The sequence below is a fragment of the Cibotium barometz genome, chromosome 49, assembly GCF_041138505.1.
Source record: "Cibotium barometz isolate CiBa-2024 chromosome 49, ASM4113850v1, whole genome shotgun sequence".
NCBI classification, from domain to species: Eukaryota; Viridiplantae; Streptophyta; class Polypodiopsida; order Cyatheales; family Cibotiaceae; genus Cibotium; species Cibotium barometz.
The window spans coordinates 21,170,722-21,194,506 of record NC_141094.1 but is presented as its reverse complement, the minus strand read 5'-3'; the positions used below and the strand labels follow the sequence as shown (position 1 = coordinate 21,194,506).

The 23,785-nt window shown below is 42.6% G+C and overlaps 1 protein-coding gene across 2 annotated transcripts in view; it reads right to left on the bottom strand.

Annotated features, from left to right (window-relative positions):
• Positions 1 to 1,561: 1,561 nt before the first annotated feature.
• The window catches only part of LOC147610389 (Ku70-binding family protein), a 94,732-nt gene continuing 72,508 nt past the window's right edge, over positions 1,562 to 23,785 (bottom strand). For both annotated transcript variants that reach the window (XM_086786349.1, XM_086786350.1), the window contains exons 5-6: positions 20,706 to 20,789; positions 1,562 to 2,062 (exon numbers count right to left, since the gene is read on the bottom strand). In XM_086786349.1, coding sequence (XP_086642475.1) covers positions 1,928 to 2,062; positions 20,706 to 20,789 — 219 coding nt within the window. In that variant the 3' untranslated portion in view covers positions 1,562 to 1,927. The remainder of the gene's footprint in view (positions 2,063 to 20,705; positions 20,790 to 23,785) is intronic.

Below are 23,785 nucleotides of genomic sequence, written 5' to 3'. Positions count from 1 at the left end.
GAACACTTTATTTCCCCTATTAGAGTTTGGCGGTCTGATGTTGTCAAAGATTCCCAAAAGTGACATTAAAAGAGATGTCGTTAAAACCTTCACATGACCACTCTAGAGGAAGAAATTATAGGCTGAGTTACATAACATCTTTGGGCCACAAACTAATTGAGAATTTGTATTGTCCTCTAAAAACAAACTAAAACTATTTGTAGTCTTCAAGCTATTGGAGAGCAAGGAGAAGAATTTAGCAATTGGCATTTGCATCTAGATAGAGAAGTTCTTATGCCAACGTTTTGCACCTTGAACAATCAATTGTACCAGCATACTAAGAATTATTAGTACGTGTGTGTTTTTTAATCTTTGTTTAGACAATCACAATATATGCAATTATAGTATCATCCAAATATTTTGCATGATTTTAACATTCCTTTCCATTCAAAGCTAACACGACAAAGTTATTTGCACAAAGACGAACTCGTATATTGGTACCCCTACCCCTCACTTGATGGATATTGGTACCCATATAGCTAATATCTTTGACTAATTGATTCCATGGAAGAGCCATGTGTGCAGATTATAGATAGCAACAATTTTCATGATTTAACTAGACCATATAAATTCTTAATGTACCCAATGTTTCTTTTCAAACCTATATATCATCACACAATGTGATTGTGTAAATTCATAGCATGTCAGCTTTTGTGATTTTTAGTAAGGGTTTTTGAGTATTTTCCCAGTTCACTATACTATGTGGCCCCTTAAGCATTCATTCCTCCCCACATGCCTGGTCGCATTTTTCATACTAGAATCCTCCCTTGATTCTAAGTGACTATAGTCGGCTCATATATGCGATCTTTAGATGGGTGTCACAAAAATAGTGTGACCTTTCTTTGACAACATTTTAATCTTTTGGTGAGCATCAAGGCGAAATAAGAAAACCAATAACATTAATATTAATTAATTTTTGAATATAATTAGAGCATTGAAAGACCATTACATACAATGCACATGGCATATGGACAACCAAAAAACAATAATAATTCATCAATTTAAAAGCTTAAAACTTTGAAACTTTAAACCATGAACTTCAACGCCATACGCAAAGCCCAAACTTCAAACATCATATATTACTGCAAAGTTTAAAGTGGATCATTGGGATTCGCACTTCTTTCAAAAGATTGATAGCTTGTAAATATCTTCTCTATTTCTTACTGTGTGCATTCTCTTGCTCATATATTTCATTTTCAAAATATTCATTCCTTTCATTTTCCTCAAAATTTATTTGGCTTCTTTTTGTGAGATGGCATGTTGAAAAGCAAGAATATAAAGGAAGTGAAAGAGAACAACATAGAGACGAGACCAACTCTAGTGTACTAAAATGTGGGAGAGATGGCCTAGCTGTAAGGGATCTTGCCCTACACTACGACAGCCCGGGTTCAATACCCGCCCTTTTCTCCCGCATGCCCAATGGCATGTGGTCCGGCAATTCCGTCTCTAAATTAACCCCCACAATTTTATTTAAATAAAAAAAAACTCTAGTGTACCATCTCTTTGGAAGACACAAAAAAAGAGATATGAAAGCATTTTTTTAAATTAAAAAAATCACCTATCTCAACAAAACCTTTCAGTAATGCGTGTTTTTTCCTGAAAGCCCCGCTTTCTGCCAACAGGGATATATCAAAAGATCAAGTTCCCAACTAAAATAAATTTTTTCCCAGTGTTGCTAGCAGACACCACAGCACCTTCTTGTAACAAGCTTTCTAATTTTGTATTGAAAATTTGCAGTCAATTGCGTCCTGCCATTCAATAAGGAGTTGAGCAAGGTGCTACAATAAAACCGCAACACGACTAGAGCTTTCCCGCAGCTCTGCGCACTACCCACACTCCTATTCAGAGCAGCTTACTGCCCATATGTGTGTTAGAACCATGAAAGCCATCATGGAACCTTCTCAAAAGGCTGTGTATCTTTGTAGCAAGTATCCCACACTTTGTCAATTGACTCTTCAATGTTAGTTCCAGTGCAAAAAGGATTTATTGCAACTGACTTGGAAGATCGTCGCCGCACACAATCCTAGAGACAAAGAATGCAACAAATGAGTGCCACATGAGTACTGCCAGATTTAAGATACTTTCAACTGCTTTAAATCAGAGATTTACTTGACACAACACATAGTATGCAGGTGTCACATGCAATGCTATCAATTTCCCCCCACCTTTTGCAGCCTTGCCCCTTGCACCAGCCATGACCCTCTTGCAAAGGTAACAAAGTGCTTGTGTGGTACATGAACACTACTACCCATGCCATGTGTCAATCTCAGATTCAATAGATAGGAAATGCCGCTTGGAGGCAGACATGAGTACCTTCCCAATCCTACCACCCAAGTGTCCTGATTCCCCACCCACAAAGGTGTTATGCAAAGAAGTAGAGAAAGGACAGACCTAGGGGGGGACACGACCAAACCTGGCATAACTAGTGCCAGTAGTGTAACAGGATGTACAGAAGTCTAGTGCTATTGGTGAGTCTTGGTGCTATTGAGCAAACAATATAACCCCTTGAGCCCTCGTGGAACTCGTGTGGTCTCCTCATAGTAACCCCTTGAGCCCTCATGGAACTCGTGCGGTCTCCTCCTAGTATATTTTATCAATGTGAGAGTTAGCAATCTAAGATTGTATGAATTGAGGTGAGGAGTTAATGGTCATGTTATGTAAATGGACACTAATCTACGGATTAGGGAACTAAACAATGGGGTTACGGGGCCCCGGGATAAGGGATTAGTAGGCAGATACTTGGCTTTGATTCTTGGGTTACTAAAACAAGCTTAATGGCTGTTTATAGCACGTTAGCTATTTATGGTGTAGTTATCACTATATAAGTTTATTGTGAGTTGACAATTGAGTAGATGCACAACTAAAGGTCTCGCTTGGACCAAGAGAGCAGACACGCTCATGCCATGCACATGGTGAGAACGTAGGTTAGCATGTCGAATGTCACGTGCACACCCATCAGGTGTACAAGTGGCATGGCATCATCAAGCATTAATCAGACATCTAAGTATTAGTCAGGCATTTATCAGCATAGGTATGGGGGTGTTTCATCACCAACATCAGCACCTTAGTCTTCATAAGCATGTAAGGTATTCATTATGGGCAGCCGACAACATATGATGACCAGCCGACAGCACATGGTATTCATGGTGGGCAGCCGACAAGCATTTAAGGCATTTATGCAAGTCGTGAGCATTCAGCTAGGCTGGCCGACCTGCATCAGTACCCACATATAAATAGAAGCGCATCCCCCCATTCAGTCCATCATCGCATCTCAGATCAGCGTTTTCAGCCTCTCATCTCAACGCATAGATCATTGCATCTCAGTTCAGCAGCATTCAGTTCAGTTCAGTCCATCAGATCTGCAAACGCATAGAGCATCCACCTCCTCAGTGTTGGAGAGCATCTGCGTTTCATCATCAAATCAGCATTGCATCAGTTCCAAAGCCATCCCTTCAGCGTTTCCTTCCCAGGAGACAAGGGAAAGACAGTGGGACAGCAGTTCCTCCAGCATATCAGCATATTCAGCACATAGGCAGCATATTCAGCATATAGTTCATCATTCCTACCTCCTACATAGAGGGAAGCCGGCATCGAAGGGTGGACCTCAGCATTGGAGCAAGGAACAGTCCTCATCTTCAGCATTCAGCCCATCCATCTCATCCCGAGAAGGATAGTCATCTAGGACAGCATCATAGATCTATTTAGATCTCATTGTAACCCATTCATCTAATATAGCTGCATTGCATTGCATTGACACTATTTGTCTATTTCTTAAAACATCATTAAGTGCTGTTTAGTTAGCCTAAGGTTGTGTTTACGACGGTCAAATCTCTCACATGTCACATCGAAGGCTTTCGAGCAGGCTTTGGTTTTATGGGATGCTGGAGTTAGACATGGGCCTATGGGATTGTCTAGGAGCCCTAGGAGATCAATGGATGCCGGTCGTGGTTGGGAGGTGAGCTAGCCTGCTACCTCATGATTTGCTTTAGTACTAACCATGTTTTCAGCTGTGTTTAGGACAGATTTTGGGACCTTTGCACAGAGGCTGACAGAAGGTATGCATATCTAGGCATCGTAGATGTCGAGAAATCCACGTACTTCTCTCATCCTCTCTCTTTCTCTAAAACGAATTTCTCTCTTGAAGCTTGTACAAGGATTTGCTGGCATCAAGGATTGCGTGTTGCTGTGTTAGAGAGAGATGGAAAAGAGTGCTGCTTGTATGTATGTGTTTGAGCTTAGGGCACATACCCGGCAGATGGTCTCTGAGGCAGAAACCCTATGAAAAGGGTTGGATGTGAGTGGAGATGGGCTGGACATGGACAGCCTGAGGCCCATGGCAACCAGCCATAGGGCAGCCAAGCAAGGCTACCTTAGGCGGGCTACATAGGTGGCATGGTCTGGCCAGGCCGGCAGCCAGCAGCCAGGACCACCACTAACCACCAGTGGCTACCTACACCAAACCTGAAGCACGCAAACAGTGGCGAAGAGAGAGAGCAGGCTGTATGTACAGAAAAGCCAGGTTGCATGTGCAGAAAAAAGAACAGCAGCTAGAGTGTTTTTTGGGCATGAAAAAGCAAACGTTTTTTTACTAAAGATACTCTATGTGGGAAAAAGCTCAGTCGTTTTTTTAAGTGGGAAAGCAGGTGTTTTTTTCACTATAAATATTCGATTGGCTTTTCTTTAAAAAGAAAAAAGCTCCAAGCCAAGCGTTAATTTTTTAGAAAAAAACACAAAAGCATTAGAGGCCTAAACTTTACGTAAAAAAGGGGGGCTTGCTTATTAGTTCCCCACATCAGAAGTGTGAATCTACTTGGTAAAGAGGGCTGAAAGCACTTGGCTAGCTTCCAAGAGCACGATTTGTAGTTGAGTTTGTGGGAGAGAAGGATTTAGCACTACAGTCAATACACGGTTTTCCTTGGACAGCAGCTGATCAACTTGGGTTTATCATGGCTGATGAAGCACCATAACGATTGCGCGTTGGATGAGAATGTTCATCTTGACGACAACCATAGACCAAGATGACCAAGATGATGACGTGAAGATCAATGACTTCATCACTAAAGTAGTCTTTAATGCAAGGATGACCTTGTTTGAGTAGTAAATTTTGAACCTTACCAACACCATTGTTGTTATGCAAGCAACATTAGCAGGTTCGGTGACAGCATTGATAGCACCATCTTTTATTCCATATCCCTATATGGGGGAGAAAAAGCCCAGCACTCAGGAGACAAGAAAGAGGAGCAAACACTTTAGACATTAAGATAGGTCAGTACTTCACTTGTGGTCAGCAAGGCCACATGAGGACTAATTGCCCACAATCAAAGGACAAGTCATAGTCATAGGGAATCCATGTGACTGAGGCTAAACGTAAAATTACTTATGTACACACTATTGTTTTAAATCATAGTTCTTGCAAGGGTTGTAGCTTTAACATGAAAGTTTTCAAACCCAAGAACCTGATACGGATGTATGGGTCAGTCGTGGGAAAAACTGAACACATTCTTTTTGACCTTGAGAGTACTTGCAACTTCATGAATGCCAAGCTTGTGCATAAGTTAGAAGTGGAGACACATCCAAGTGATCACCTATATTGTGTCAACATGCCATTCACACAGTTCTTTTTTTTCAAAGAAGAGACTTCTATTAAGTATGAGAGAAGGCATACAACAATCACGGCTAGAAGCCGGAATAGAATAGAATCACCCCAATATGTAAGGTGATCTCAACCACTGAGGAGCATCATGGTGCCATGAAAGACCTATGGAACTAGAGGAAAGAAAATGCCATGGTCCCACTCCCGCATAAATACAACGCGCTTTGCCTGTGCGGAACGAGAGGACCCCTCAATATGAGCCCAAGTAGCCATGAGAGTATGGATGATATCACCCCATATAGTGCCGATGCACTGAGACTCAAAAATCTGGACACTCTCAATTGCCTCCATGCATCTAGCTCTCTAGATCTGCCATGCTGTAATACTGGCAACAATCTCCCAACTGCTGTCAATCCTCTGTCTAGGGGGTGTATAATGTCAGTGAGAGACATATGCAACAAACCATGCGGGGCAATACCTCTAACTAACATACATGGTGCAACCACTCAATTTGCCCATAAAATGCGCTCTACATTGTTGCATCCCCATAAACAATGCTCTACAATCTCAGAAATTGCTGCACATCTCCGGCAGGAAGGTGCTACACCGAAAACCAATCTCCACTGATTGGTGGGGAGACCACCATGTAGAAATAACGAACAAAAACGAGAGATCTTGCTCCTTCTGTATGAATGCCAAAGCCTATGTCAATATCTGCGTTGTATCACTAGAGTGATGTCATAACTCTCCCAATGAGGGCTGAGAGTAGGGATCCTATGCATCTGTTTAGTGACGAGAAGCCTCGTATTCCGGACAATGAAACTGAAAAAGAGAAGGCTCTTCAATGGACTACAAGCATCAATCTACTCCCACTCACCTAGATCTCACTGAAGATATCTATCTGATAGAACTGCCACCATACAGCCACAAACACCAAGAGACATGAATCACTATCTGAGGAGAAGCATCAATGAACTAGTGCTTCCCCGAACGACCAACAATCCTCACTAGACTAAGCTTGGTGTCTGGGATGATCCCCTCCATGCTACATCTCCTCAATCTCCAACCAAGCATGATAGAATAGATGATGCAATTTGTAGCCTCCTAGCCCGAGAGAGCAATGACCTACAAAGATACGTCTATCCTAGAAAAGACTCCTAGCCATCTCGTATGATCATCTCCATGAAAAATCCCAGAGAGCCACTTATGTGGTATAGCTGCATCAATCTGATCAATTCGTATGCGAGAGCCCTCTAAGATGCTCAATGGATGCAACTCTCCGATCCACTGGAAGACTCTTGAAGGTCTTCCAAGCAAGAACTGTATATGTACCTCTCGCCATCGTGACCATTGCATGTAACGAGATGCACCAAGTGGCTGACCAGCCTCATCCCTAATGAACTCATTCCACATAATAGGTTGTCGGTCAGCCTCAACAGAAGTCCTAGGAAGCCTCTGTCGCAAGAAAGGTCTCATGCTTCTCCATGCTCTGACAATGGCAACAATAAGAGGGAAAGATAGTGCCCTGATATCTGCCTCTATGAACAAAAACCGTGTTGGATAGCCAATCTCTCCCAACATGGGATGTACCTCTGGAAATCTAAGAAAGGAAAAAATTCGAAAAAAATCTTGTAAGGCTCAATGCCTAGTAGGAAACCTCTAACCAGTTTGCAAAGCAACACCCTACATTGAACGTTCCAATCAATAATATTCAACATCTTGGCTGAATAACTGTAAGCCAAGCTACCCTAGTGCTCAATGCCTGGTAGGAAACCTCTAACCATGAGTTTGCAAAGCAACACCCTACATTGAACGTCCCAATCAATAATATTCAACAGCTCGGCTGAATAGTTGCAAGCCAAACTACCCTAGCACGTGTGTATGTGGTGCCATCCAAACCCGACCAAAGAAAATTGTGGATCAACCTCCACAACTGACCAATGGATGCACGAGAGAAGCACCAACAAGAGGTAATAAACCAAGTCGAGACAAGCAATACCTGATTAGCCACCAACGCTCTGGAGGCTAAATCCAATCTCCTAGAGCTCCAATGAAGAAGCTTCTTCCGAATACTCATAAGTACCAGAGCGATCTGCTGTGCAGGAGAAATATCAACCCCAACCTGGCATCCCAAAAATCTAGCAGTGCATCCTCTGCTGATCCAAGATAACCAAGCTCTGCACCCCAAGCAACTCTCAGCGAGTCACTAACCCAAAAACCAACAGATTTGTGCCAATTAATGAAGGCCCTTGTTGCTGAACAAAACTCTTCCAGTGCCACCAAGAAGACCATAAATATATGTTTGACGCCTCCAAGAACATGGCTGTGTCATCAGCTAACTCAGAGTCAACCAGCTCCTCCTGACTATGAAGAGGCAATCTCAATCCAAAAATACAACAGTGGAGCGGAGGAAGATGCTCATGGCCTCTGCGACTATGATATATAATAATGGGGCTACAAGGCATCCCTGTCGTACTGGGCGAGAGATCTAAAACCGCTCTCCTCTATCACCACAAGCAAGCACACTAATGTGGGCATCATGATACATGCATGAAACTCCCTTGATCAATCTCTGAGAGAAACCCATATGGTTAAGAGTACCCTCAAGGACGTCCCAATCCACTCTATCATAAGCCTTCTCAAAATCCAAAAGCAAAATGGCTAAAGGCTGATTACTCGCTTTGGCCCATTCCACGGCCTCCTAAAAAGAGAAAATGTTATCAACGATTTCTAAGTCCAAGGCCTCTTGCCTCTTAGAAAGGGCACACATGTGATAAAAGTCGATAATATCACCACAAAGAGCAGAGGCCAGGCTTTGTGAGGCCCGCGAGAAATCATGAGATCTCCAAATATCAAGCATCTGACGTGATAGTCTGCATATGAGAACAAATGATCAGGGATGCGTACATGAGGTGCTGATCCATGGCGACTCGAATCTCTAATGCATAAATCCACTAGACAATAATCCAGTTTACGAAGGACCCCCCTTAGAGACAGAGGTACGTCTCCACATGCAAGGAAGGAAAAATCTGACGATGAAAACCTTTCCTCTCATTCCCACTTTGGAAAAAGCTAGGGTTGGTTCTCAAAATTGGAGTGGTACCATGATAATGCGACTACGCAACATCATCCTCGAGTGTGCAATCGTCCTGTGCCTATAGTGTTACATCCTCCTGCAAGGGCCTGAAGAGCCTCGTCCTCCAAAGAAGGATCCACATCCTGTGAGGCATAGTTGCATTCTGTACTTGTACTCATCCGTTCGGTACTTTCAATACGTAACGTACTAGTACCATGCTTTCCATACTCGTTCTTTAAAAAAAGTTTCAAGTGGCTAGTCACTATAAGTACTGGTGAATACATGGTATGTAGGTTGATGTTGGAAGCTCGGGCGTCGTAGATAACAGCATGCCTAGGAGAGCGACATAGTACGTGATGAGCAGGAGGAGATATATAGATGCTTCACAGAGAGCTTGAGGGTATTGATAGACGAGTCACTCAAGCTCAATCTCGAGATCTCACGTCCACTCCCTGACTTCTTCAGGTCACAAGAGTCGTCCTTCCACCTCTAAAGGCACCTGTGGGTGTATGGTACATTCATGGTGCACATTCGAGAGGGAGAGCCACCAACGCGATTGGTAGAGGCAATCCAGAGCACTAGATGCAGACTCTTCTAGAAGAGAGACCTAGACCCTCTACCATTGTTGAGGAGATACCGAGTATTGATGTACCAGGTGATGTGAAGCGGGAGCCGCTGTATGATTTTGATGGGAACCTCCTCATAGATGGAGACTACTCATTATTCTCATCTTCAAGATTGGATGATGATAAGTGAGTGGTGACTCATGAGACTTGATTTATTAGCTAGTGGCCTTGTGGTGACTGGTCGCTCTAACTAGTTAGTAGTTAGCATATCAGTATTTATTTCAGCAGTAACTACTGACTAGTCACATATTCAGCTTGTAGCAGCTAGCCTTGTACTTTCATGATTTATGATCAAACATATATAATGTCATATTATTTTGTGCCGGCCATATGGCTATTGGCATTTATACTAGGATTTCAAATTCAGCAAGACTTCATGTTGTATGCCCGCAGCTCATTTGACATTTATAGAGCATTAATGTTCGAATTTTAATTGTTTTTTGCGCAATCTTGTGTACCAGTGTTAGGAAATTATAAATGGTTTATAATATATATATTTTATTATATATACATTATTTAAAAAAAAGTGAAAGTACTTATCCCAATGCGAATTTTATTTATTCGTACCATATTGTATTGTACCGCACCACACCTAAAATACGCAACGTTGTCATTGCCACTAATGATGGTGTATCCCAAGTTTTTGTGCTTGTTCCTAATGCATCGATTACTGACGATCATATCATGCTTTAGAGGCCTGACGGTTCTCACTTCCGTGAGAGGATGGAGATTGCAAGCAGACTTGACCAATGCCGGATTTGTCGTCGTGGCGACGTTGCTAGAGATTGTCCCAGATCAAGAAAAAACACTCGGAGGCGGTGTGGTCCTACCAAGTAGATGCCTCCTACTACAGTTACTCTGACTCAAGTTGCTCCTGTGCCCTAGCAAACCACAACGTTGGGTTGTGGTTAGAGATAGTAGGTGTCCTCAGACCCTTGTACCTACCCCTTTACCGGCACCCTTAGAGAAGCATCCTAACCCTTATGCAGCTCTTGCCTCACAACGAAAGTTGAGGTGGGAGAGCCCAGGAGGGCCGGTACCTCTAAAACCTAGCCAAAGGATGTCCCTAGGGAATCTTCCAATGAGAGCAGCGAACCACAATGAGACCGGGGTGGCGCTGATCCTCCACCGTTGGATCAAAGCCCACCTATTACTGAAAGAAGAAGAGTAAAGGGGCTGCCAACCAACACCTAAGAAGTAGCTTTCAGAGAAAGAAAATCCACCTCAAAGAAGCCTCGACCAAGTAGACGAGTGTCTTGGAAGTGCACAATCAACTCTGAAGGGAGAGCTGCCACAGAAACCATTCACGGGCCTGCGAGCGAGAGGGGTGGGAGCCATAGATCCTTGTGAGTGGTCTAGACCTCAATGCCAATGTCGTGCTAGAGAGAGGTGAGCTCGTCTTGCGAAAAATTGATGATTCTTCCGGCCAGTAGGGGATGAAAGATTGGCTGTGGTGGAAGTCATAAAGCCAATCGGTGGTGGGCGGCCGACTTGAATTTGATTAAAAAAGCTGCTGAAGGAAAAGAGGCAGTGGGGGAGATTGAGGAAGAGAAAGCGGTGAGGGGCGGAAGCGAGGGCAGGGGAGGAGGCGGGGGCCGCAAAGGCGGATGCAGAGGCGGAGGGCAAGGGAGGTGGCGGGGGCAGAGGCGTTGGGCAAGACCGGGGCAGCAGAGGTGTCTTGGATGCCTATAACTATAAAGAGCACTTCGGAGCCATTAGTTTCATGATTATGAATTAGATAGAGTAGATGTAATTATAGCTAAAGAGTGGTTTAATAACCACAATGTCCAGATAGACTGGAAGGATCGTAAGTTATCTCTTATCATGGACGGTATATATATACCTAGATGAATCCAGGAGCACGCCCAACTTCACCTTATAAGAAAATGCAATTTATAACCTCATGGTAGTCATCCACAAGACAATAAACCATCAACTCCATCATGCATAGTATGGACTAGATACTACGACATCCCCACTAACGTCATTAGTGCCCAATAGTGGGTGTAGAAATCAACCAATCGACTGGGTGAAAGACCATGATGTAACTTAGTTGGGAAAACATCCACAAACTTTGCCTTGTTGTTCTCTAAAAAAGCCTGCCTCTCCCATTCATCAAGACAAACTAAATCAAACTCACAATTAGCATTAGATGGCATGGTAACTAGAACACATTGAAAATCATTCATACTTAGGATCCTTTACTACATTACGACGTTCAACTGAGTTTACAAGAGTAGCGGATAGAAGATTAAAATCATCGATATGCAAATCTCACATTGTGAAGTTTTCATCCAAGTTGCGGCTAGTTGATATTGTGTTAATTCTTTCTATCCAAGTTGCAGCTAGTTGATATTGTGTTAATTCTTTCTATCTTTACTGGAGCACATGTCCTATCAACTACCTTTTTGTTGTAATAATTCTTTCTATTGGTTATGATCCCTTAGTGCTAGGCTTCATTATGGTTGAGTCCGCCCTGCATCTCCGGAGCTCTGATAGAAACTCAGTACACAGACCTTTGTATGAATGTATGCTCTTATGTGTGTGTATATACATGGGGGACTTCCCCCAATGTTTGGCCACCTAAAATTGCAGCATCTCTAGGAAAGGTTGTATGCCCTCCTAGACCAAATGGCAACTCAAATCGATTCTGTATTTTATGGGACACGGATCAGCCCACTCCGGAATCTTATGCTGTTACCATAAATAACGTCTCCATGGGGAGTGCTTTTTTCAGACTCAAATGGGGTCTTTTTGCAGGCGCATGCTTTGAGTGCAAAAAGTTTGGACATATGGCATCTCAATGTCCTCTGGTCCTCCATAAGATGCCGCCTGATGCCTTGCCCATCTCAATGCAGAATAAGGACACTCCTGGTCCTTCAGGGGTTAAAAACAAAAGTCTAAAGACTCCTGTTATGCCTCAAGAAAAAGGCAAAATGCCAGTCTCTTCTAATATGAATGTAGCTGTGGCTAATCCCTCTACTTCTTCGCCAAAAGGAAAAGAAAAGACACTTCAAGAAACATCTCAGCCACCGCGCAGGACAATTATCCCCAGGCGTCCTTTGCCTTCTAGAACTTGGAATGGAGCCTCCTCTAGTGGGCATACCCCAGAAGAAAATTCTGGAATTGGCATCACCTGGGCTACTGTAACTGCAGGTCGTACTCTGTTTCCCGAAGAAGAGGCTGCTAGCTTGCTAGCCACCCGTCTCATAGATATTCCTCCTCCTGATCGGGGTGCAGACCCTGTGGAGGAAATGCAAGCTTGAGCTACTTTTTTGTTCATACTATACATACATAAATATGATGTCATATATCACAGTTTTGACTCTCAATGTACAGGGTTTGTGTGACCCTAAAAAGTGGAAGATGGTTTGGGCATATTTGAAGCGTATGCAGCCAGATATCGTTGCTCTTCAGGAACACAATCAACATCACTACGCTGGACAGCAAGGCCATTATGCTGATTATGATATTTTTTATGCAGGCCACCATGCCTTTTCGGGTGTACTTTTTCTTGTGAAACATCATTTACAGCCAGTCATGGCATTTAATGACCTCCAAGGCAGATGGATGGTTATGCAGTGCTTTATTCAGGGTGAAATCTTTGAATTTGCATCAATATATGCACCTCAATCCTCTCAGGCTAGAGGACAGATATGGCAACAAATGAAATTGTACCCTTGGAGACAAAAAGCATTCATATGTGGAGATTTCAATAATGCCCCTCAACCTGTTGATAATACATCCGGTCGTACACATATGCTTGCTACTGAGACGTCTTCATGGGCAGATTTTGTAGCAACGCTTAATCTGATTGATCTTTGGAAAGAATCTTAGCCCTTGATGCCTGGGTATACCTTCCAACATAATGCACGATCCACTTACAAAGCTCGCTTGGATCGATGGTATCAGCTTCATCCGTTTCATTATGATACTCTCACGACCAAATTGTGGGTGGATTATACATTTACATATTCAGATCATGTACCCTTATGGCTCAGAGTTCATCTGCACGACATGCCTGATGACAGATTGCCACTTCGAAGGTTGCTTATCATCAATAATAGTTACTTGGAGCATGATGCATTCAAAGCACTGATACTTGAGGCCTCTCAGCCACTCTTTCCTCAATCTTTCATTGACTTGGATTATGCATGGACAGCTTTTATTGCTCGCATGCAATCAGTCATCCGTGATTATGGTAAACAGTATCTGGAAGGTTGGAGACAGACCGTTGCTTATGCTAAGCAAACATGCCAATCGTTAATCGAGGTTAGTCATCTTCGCTCCCTAACTTTGGCTGAAGCCACTTCTTTATGTCAAGCTCGTCACTGTATTCAGGTAAATGATCACCGAAAGCTTGTCAAATGGGAGATACGGGCACGACAACAGGCGCTTTTGGACAAAGGCTGCTCTTCCAAAATTTTTTTCAAGAGTTTACATTCCAAAAAACAAGCTGCATCTATATGTCGCACTTTAATTTCAGATGACACGTGGACCTCCACCCGAGCACAATTGGCTGCGACTTGTGTTACCCATTTCTCCTCTCAATTTGGTGAAGACGATTCTCATGCCATGGAAGTGTGTGATGCACGTCATCGGTTATTACAGCATGTATCCCCCATCCTTTCTGCTACTCAGGCGCAACAACTAGAAACAAAATTCTCTGAACAAGAACTGTCTGATGCAATCAGGTCTTGTGGCCGATGGAAAGCTCCAGGATGGGATGGCCTTACAGTTGAATTTTTTCTTGCATATTGGGACACCCTCAAATTACCTTTGCTGCGTATGGTAAACATTGCCTGGGAGACAAGGCAAATGCCAGCTTCCTGGAAAAAAGGATTAGTGAAGCTGTTGCCTAAAAAACACTTATGTCAGTCTTTGGCAGATTGGAGACCAATTACCCTTATGCCGGTGATATACAAGATTATCAGTAAAATGATTGTCAATCGCATTAAGGGTTGCTTGAATGATGGACTCCATTCTGCACAGTATGGATTTATTCCTCGGTCGCGCAGGCACATTACAGATAACATTGCAAATGCTTATATTGGCATTGAATATGCCAAATACACGCAGCAGGATGTCTTATTATTGCAAGTGGATATTGCTAAGGCTTTTGATACTATTAAATGGGGTTTCATTCAAGAAACCATGCGTGCTCTGGGATTTGGAGAAAAAATGCAGAATATCATTTACTGGCTTTATGCTGATAGCCAGGCGGCTTGTATATTGTCAGGAGATCTCTCAGAATCATGGACTTTGCATCGTTCAGTTAGGCAGGGATGCCATTTAAGTGCTCTTTTGTATGCTATAGCGACGCATCCCATGCTTCTTTATATAGATCATTTGGTTGATACTGGCAGTCTTCATGGATTGGACATTCAGAATAGACGTCAGTTGGTTGCTCAGGCATATGCTGACGATTCTTTTTTTCTCCCTCGCAACACACATCAGGATCTCTCTACTTTGATGCAGGCTCTTTCTTTGTTTGCCCTTGCGGCTGGCCTAGAAATCAATTTTCAGAAATCTAAATTGTTGCCTCTGCATTCAAAACAGTGGCATAATTTGCTATGGCTAGGAGAAATAGTTCACTCCACTCATTTGATTCGGCATTTGGGATATCCTTTAGGATGGTCAGTCACTCGCCGTCAACAAACAGATTGGGTCTTGGCAAAGCTCAAGAAAAAGTTGGAATACTGGAAACTTGCAACATGGCCATTGCATGTTCGTTTACGGATTCTCCAATCCATCTTGGTTGCCTATATTCAGTTCTACCTTATCAGGTTTTCTAAAGGGGAGCTGAAATTATTTATCTTCACCATCTTTGAGATATTCTGGAGGTCGAAGCAGGGGGAAAAGAGTGTACGTTTGCTTTCGGCAAATCGTTTGTGCACCCCTAAAATGCATGGAGGCTTAAATATCCTTAATTTACAGGTGCATATTCTTGCCCACAGAGGTAAACTGATGCTTCAATTTCTGGAAGGCACTCAGCCTTGGACAGCGATGATCCGTCATTTGTTACTTCATCTGACGACTTCGGCTTTTGGCCATTGGCAACCTACTCATTGGGATTTTATTCTTGGTTACATTACTGGCAAAATTAAGGGCTGTCCTCTCATTTCTGGCTTACTTGCTGATTGGAAGCTTGTCCTTTCAAATTTAAAATGGAATGGTCGCGGCTCCTTACAAGGCAACTCTCTCCGCGCTGAGAGCATCCACTGGTCCAAAATTTTCAGTTCCCTGGCGGTGCAAGAACCCCGGCGTTCATATTTTCTCCACTCAAAGGGTGTTACCTCTGTGGCAGATGTCATCCATCCTGATGGCTCCCCTCTTTCTTTTCCACAGGCTGCTGCACATTATGGCTTGGGACCTCATTATCATCGTCTTTGGCGTGATATAATTCAGATGCTTCAGCCTTTTTTGCCGATTCCACTGTTGGAAATTCGAGATCGCCTGCAAGATTGGACTATCTCCTCTTTTGATTCTTCATGCCATCCCTTGAGGCTATCTGATATTACAGTTGCTGGTCTGTATAAACATTTGTTGCCATTGCCTTGGGTTTCTGAACGGGCAAATCTCTTCTGGCATATGCATCGGTCATCTTGGTGGTGGAAAAGACGATTGCGATCTCTTTGGCAGCCGAAGCTTCCTCTTCGACAACAGCTCTTTTTATGGCGCGTTCTTTTGGCTGTTATTCCCTCAGGACAGTTTCTGGCACGTAGACATATATCCTCATCCACTTGCCGTAGATGCTCTGCTTCCAGGGAGACAGTCATTCATATTTTTTGGAGCTGTCCTTCTTCTCGTCAGTTTTTTCTTCCTCTCATTCAGCTTCTGCGGGCTAGATTTCCAAATATGATATTTGGAAAGTTTTTCTGGCTATTTGGACTTCATTTGCGCAAAACAGAGTTCTCTCTTTTCTTCTCATGGGTGCGCTACTGGGCTTTATGGACACTATGGAAAGTTCGCAACCATGCAGTTTTTGGTGATGCGGTTTTTTCTGCCTTTTCTTTTTTTCGGTACTCCCTGCATCAATCTTTCTTCGATTGCATGCAGGTTGACCAAATAGATCATGATGTGTATATGTCTTATATTGACATCTTCAGTTGATGTACTTAGGGACTATCTACTTTGGATAGTCATATTGTAAATCTAATATACTTTTGATTCCACTAAAAAAAAAGTGTGTCTATACATGGGGGTGTGTGTGTGGGAGCATATATTGATACCAAAGGGTGAGTTCTTCAAACGAGAACTCATATATCTAGGACATCGGATTTCTCAAGATGGGATGAGCAAACTTTGCCGAGTTTACAATAGTGGACAAAAGATTAAAATCATCGACATGCAAATTTCACATTATGAAGTTTTCGTCCAAGTTGCGGCTAGTTGATATTGTGTTAATTCTTTCTATCTTTACTGGTGCACATGCCCTATCAACTACTTTTTTGTTGTAATAATTATTTCTATTTGTTATGATCCCTTAGTACCAGGCTTCATTATGGCTGAGTCCACCCTGCATCTCCGAAGCTTTGATAGAAACTCAGTACACAGACCTTTGTATGAATGTATGCTCTTATGTGTGTGTGTGCGTGGGGGGGTGTGTGGGAGCATATATTGATACCAAAGGAGGAGTTCTTCAAATAAGAACTCATATATCTAGGACATCGGATTCCTCGAGATGGGATCAGCATAAATCTTGAGTGGATTCAAAAGATCTTAGATTGGCCGGTTGCTCAAACCGTTAAGGCAACTTCGCGCGTTTTTGGGATTCACCCCTTTCTCAAGAAGTCAGTGAGAGATTATTCACAATTAATGTCACCATTTTGGGCATCTCCAGAATTCATGTGTATCGATGGACTTTGGATGCCCAAAAGATCAAGAATGTATAAGCTTTGGGAATGGGAGATTATCCAGTATAGAGAACCGAGTGTTAGTAGCATGGTCCAAGCACTCAAGACGGTTTCTTGGACACACAGAAATGAGCTTTGGAGCTCAAGTGGAAAGTATGTATGGCGAACTCTTGAGGATTTGGGAGAGATCGAGCAATGAAATAGGTTTCTACGTGGTGCCTACATGTATTTCTCATGTGGTGGAACACAAAGAGATCATCTCCTAAATTTTAGAGAAAGCTACTATTCTCCGATGGAATTTCTGTTCGTGTCATTACCTCCGGAGTTCGACAAAGATCGAATATTGCCAAAGCGCCATTGTGAAATTAGCTGTCATATGGTATATTTTTAGAGTTGAAGATTGTGTAATTTTCGGCCTTTGGAATTGGGACATGGCAGATAAGAGGATAAAAGTGAGACAAGTGTCCTCACACTCGTCAATTCAGCTCTACACATGGCATTGTAGCATATGAGACAGTTACCTCTTGGGCGAGTTTGAGCTTCAAGCAAGTTTTTGAAGGCTGAAAACTCAGATTTTTCACCATTTTTCTTCATTTCTAAGCCCACCATAGCCATATCCAGCTTGGGGAAGATGATTTTCACTACTCTACACCATCTTGCACACCCCGGATGGCTGTTTTTATCAAAACAGTCCTAAAGCTTGTTGAAATTTCTGGTTTTATGCAATATATAGGCTGTTGTACTGGTTTATGCGCTCATGGATGAGCCACATGGGCTGGTTTACAGGTTTTGGTGCTCATGGATGTGACATACAAGCTCTTATATTGGTTTATGTGCTCACGAATGAGCCACGTGTGCTGGTCTATAGGTTTATGTGCTCATGGATGAGCCACATGGGTTGGTTTACAGGTTTATGAGTTCATGGATGAGCCACATGGGTTGGTTTACAAGTTTATGTGCTCATGAATGAGCCATACGGGCTGTCATACAAGTTTATGCGCGTATGGAAGAGCCATGTGGGCTGTTATACATGTTTGTGCGCCTATGGAAGGACATGTTGGATAACCATGTTGGATGAAGGACAGGTTTATGATTGTATATGGATAATCAGGCATCTTTCATGTACTCCAACACTAGCAAAGAAACAAGACATGTTCCCCGTTGCAAACTCAAAGGCTAGTAAGCATGCATGGCTCATAGGCTAGGAGCATAGCTCAAAAAGACTCAGAGGCTCAATAAGCATGGCTCACAAGCTTAACAAGCATGGTCTTTGCGAAAGAGACAAAGATCCAGTCTTGCCTTGGGAGACAAAGATAGCCTACATTAGCATAACCAGTAAATCCCCCCAAACCCCCCACGTGGCTCTAAGCAAGGTAAAGAGAGAATGATGGAGCATTACAAAAAGAAACCCAAAAATATTCAGATTTTGGGAAGGCTGAATGGAAGAAAGTGCAGGTTTGATGGTGGGGCAGCAGAGAAAACATAGAAACCCTAAAAATGCAAATGTGGTTCAGCATAGCTTTGATACCGTATTGGCATCCAAGATCACACATCAGCTATGGAGGATGAAAGATATCCATGATAGGTGTGTAGGAGTAGAGTGCAAGAAGAGAGATTAGACGGAAGCTCAAGCCACGACAATGATGCACGGGGGGAGAGAAAGAAAGAAAGAAAGAACGTTATATTTACGTCTTGCAAAAGGCCTGATGGACCTATGAGACACAAGGGGGGGGGGGGGAAGAGAGAGAGAGAGAGAGAGAGAGAGAGAGAGAGAGAGAGAGAGACTCTGAGTAGGTAGGGCTTGAATGAGTTTCAATGGCCCTGCGTCCAACTCCAAAACATTTGAAACACACGTTCTCTTCTTGAGCTCTATAATAAGTGTCTACTAAAGACCCGATAGGCCTATGAGACCAAATGATACAATAATGTATGTGGCATATCTCGTCATGGAACAGAAAATAAAATAGAAACAAACAAAACAATGCAATGATGAATAGATTATGATAATACCTCCAGTGCTAGATGCCAATGGTTGTGTGTGTTTCCTTTATATTTATGCTTAACAAAACGGTTTGATAGCTCGGGGGCTTTACAGGGTAGGAGAGAGGGTGATGGGAAGTGCACTGGGGGTGGGGAGGGAGACGACAGGTTGTGCAAGGAGCTCGAGCTGCTAACCCTAGAATCTGACCAATTACATGGAGCTACCTAGCCTTCCACATGAACTTTATTTAAAAAAATGATGTGAGAACTAGAATATCCGGTAAAGTGGAAAGGTAAGATAGAGAAAAGCTCTATCCGGAAGAATGTAAGCTACTTAATCTAGAGATTCTCTAATGTTTTCAAGGACGTAAACATCTCCAAGGAAGAGGAAGTGTTACATGTCTTGTATTGACGGGATTTCCCTAGGGATGGGTACATAAATGGCCATACATGGTTAGGTAATTAATGGAAGAAGAAGCCCTCTGTTGTAGTTGGGATTCAATTCTAATTAATGCTTGATTGTTGTTTCTAGCCAATTTCCTAGTGAATTAGGGTCGTAGGCTACATACCTATGATTATGAGGATGATCTCTTACATCCTATCAAGGGTATTTAGGCCCCCTCTCACCGAGGATTTTCTTGGGACTCAAGATCTCTTGCTTGGTGGCTCACCAGCAAGACAACTCTGAGTTCTTCAAAATTGACATCTAACCTGAAGGTCTTAACCTTGATTAGCCTTGGGACATAACATAATTCCCCCCTTAAGAACCTTGATTATCCTTGGGACATAACATACTTCCCCCCTTAAAAACCATTGATGTCCTTAGCAATAAATCCGGGGAAGTGACTCTTCAAACTACGCACTGAATCCCATGTAGCCGCGACCTTAGACCATCCCTTCCATTTGATCAAGTATCATTATAGATGGTATACCGACCGTCTAGTACGCTGATCCAGAACCAACTCGGGTTCCATAGTAATATACGTACTTGCTTGATCATTGTATTCATTTCAAAGTTGCATTTGGAAATATGGTGATGCAATGACCACCCACAAGCTTGAACTACAAATACTACTTTTGGTAAATAAAATACCTAAAGGCGAATCCTTGATCCCCAGTGCGGTGGTGTTGGTTTTGGTGTTTTGTGGCATTTCATTTGTGGTTTAAATTATGTTATTAAGTAGCTTGATAGATAAATACCTCGAGATATGTGCCCGTAAATATAGGTGGTATAACACTAACATGCTCTTTATTAGATAATACACAATCCATCAAAGTTAAGGGTTTTTCAGCAATGCCAAAGAAATAAACTATTAGGACACTCTACTACTTCATCTTTTTTACTTCCTCATTATTTGAAGGTGTGGTGTACCACAAGTAAACAGATAAGCATGCATTAAGGCATCTCCTAAGTTTCTCAATTGTTCTTTACAACTTTAATAAGAGCTAGAAGCCAAAAAGGAAGGAGAAGGGCCGGGGGGGGGGGGTGGGGGGGGTGGCAGGGTGGGCGGGGGGGGGGAACATTCTTCACATACCTGATGATGTTTGCAAATATCAAAATAACCACGCAACATTTCTCGCTTGAAGTGACAATCCCCACTAAGATTTCCAGCCCGAATCTGCAATAGCATGTATTATCTAGTCATGTAGTAATCACTTTTCACTTATTTCAAACATTGCAAAAACTTTGTACTTTTTGATTGGCTCTCTCTCTCTCTCTCTCTCTCTCTCTCTCTCTCTCTCTCTCTCGGGATTTCCATGGACAGTTTTGTATAGCTCTAGCGAGAGAGTTTGATTTGTTTATTTTATTTTCCGTTCCATGACGAGATATGCCATGCACATTTTTGTATCACTTTGGTCTCATAGGCCCATTGGGTCTTTAGTAGACGCTTGATATATCTTTCTTTCTACACCCTCGTCACACCAGCCTTGATGTATGGAGCATACCAGCCACTGTACCAGTCCGTGTACCTACTATACCTCCACTGTACCTGTTGTACCTGTTGTACATGTTGTACCACCTCTATTGCTAAGTTTTTCTATCACATATGGCACCTTGAAGACCCATGGTGATGGGAAAGATTAGTACCCTCAGAGGAAGAGGTGGTTCACACACATTCATGGTATTTTGGGACTTCTTTTGATGAGCCCGTGTGTATGATCGAATGATAATCGTATATGGATAATCCTCCCAGGGGGCGGTCGGCCCATTCCAACCTCTATGTGGTGTCAGATGTGGGCATCTCTCTTTTACAGTTTGCGAAACCCCCTACGTACCGCGCCTAGGAAGTTACATTGGTATTAGAGCATTGGCTCTTTCACACTATTGTGTGAAGACGATCCTGATGGGGTATAAACACTAACTATTAGTGTAGTTGAATAGAATTAGCCTAGCAATCATGCCTCAAGAGCATGAGCCTAAGTCAACATGGTCTATGGATTCGTGGATTCGTGGAATCTATCTTGGAAGCTTTGAATTGGCTTTACTATGCTTCCTAGGTATTCACTTTTGTATTGATATCATGGATCATTTCATCAATCTCGATTCTCAAGACAACCAGTATGGAGATACAACTATTGGGCATTATATGGAGATACATCTATTGGGCATTATAACAAAGTGGCCAAAAAAAATTAAGTATTCCTTTCTTTTTCTTGCAAGATTGTTACATGGGATTTTCGAATGCCTTACCCTTGTATCTTTGCAAGTAGAAAAAGGTATGTTTTCTTGAGTGCGTTTCAGGAAAACATTGATGAGCTTGGTCTATATGGCTACTATATGGTTTCTAATGACCTTCCATCGATGCGATATGATGCATTACTCTATGGAAGTGATTGTTATTTGAACTATGAACCACCTTCATGGATTATTTGGATGTATCTATGGAGATTTTATTTCTTGAACGAATTTATATAGATATTGGGCTTCGCAAGCAATTTCTATGGACGAATTTGTCCGAGTTTATAGAGGAGAAATATTTGGATATCTCATGGATATGATGCTTTTATGGATTTTTCTATCAACGATCGAAATGTTGATAAACTATAAGTCCACCTCTACTCCAAGGTGCGTGGCTAGCACGGAGCATGTGGTAGAATTATGGTAATTGTTTGGTATGACAACTCATTTCCATTGACCATGCAAGTATGGAGCTATGGATTGCTGGCTTTACAAACCAATATTTTGCATGGTATGGGACACACACAGTAGTGGTCTTACTGCATGGTAGTACTGTGATCAAAAGACTTCATACTTTGGTGAGTTCATTGGAACTGTGTTGTTGTACATGATTTTCTCACTATGTGTATGCATTGGACTGGCGTCCATGGCTAATGGTTTATGCTTATGCATGGGATTGACGCCTGTCATGTGATACCATGGACATAGTCTTCCGTTGGGACTTGACGTGTTCATGCCCGAAAGCTTGGACTTCATGTGTTCATGCCCGGAATATCTGGTAAACTTGGCTTTCTGCTCGGACTTGTGCCTATGTGTACATGCCTGGAAACGCCTAGAGGAATGGCTTTCTGCTGGGACTTGTGTCTGTGTACATGCCCGAAAACGCCTAGAGGATTGGCTTTCCATTGGGTTTGGTATCTTGTGTACTTGCCCAGAAACGTCAACGTCTGGAGGATTGGCTTTCCATTGAGTCTCGTACTTCGTGCACTCGCCTGGAAACGTCCTTTGGTATAGCTTCATAGAGGGGACTTGGATGGTTAAGTACATGCATGTATTCGTGTTAAGGCCAATTGGCAAGGGATACCATGTCACTTAGTCCATGATATGTGATATAGGAACTCTAGGGACTTGTGCCTAAGCACTCTTTCTATACATTGTTTGGTATGCCGTTCTCATATAGTGGTTTTATGGTGCATACTTGAGTTTGGATATGGAGTTTCCTTGTGGACATGGAAGTAAAGGCTGCGCTTTCTATCTTTCTTTCCGGTACGGTGTGTGGAGACTCATCATGCTGTGACAGCCGCCTTACGCACAATGAGCTTCTTTGGGCTGGGCAGGTGACATTGCAAGTCGCCCCGTCAGTGCAAGTTGTCATTGCAAGTTGCCGCACGTCAATACTCGTACCCACCTGCGCATAGCACTTCATCTTTTAATTCCTGCAATGTCCCACGTATGGTAACTCCTTCGTAATACCTCCTCCGGAATGGCCGGAGGGCCCTGACACTCACACCAGAGGTGAGAAGGGGGGAAAGTACAGCACAATATGTAATGCAGAAAAGGTTACAGATGCATACACGAAAATTTGTTTGAATGCAGTTCGGGACATATGCAAGACCCATGATGCGGAGATTGAGGATGTACAGAAAAGCATAGACGTATGGCAGGTTGAAATGGGTAATGTAATGCAAAAAATGTGAGGTGAGATGTATGCTGAAATGGAATAGAAGATGCATAATTGGAAAACAGAAATGCAAGTGCAATGGGAAAAACAGATGGAAGAATGTATTAAGGGGAAAGATGATATTATTGCAAGTCTCCAGCAGGAGGTCATGGAATGCAAGGCACAAATCGAATCTGTCAAAAAAGAGGTAGGAGAGATTAGTGTGATGCCTGATTTAAAAAATGAAATGTTGGATTTAAAAATACATGTACAAA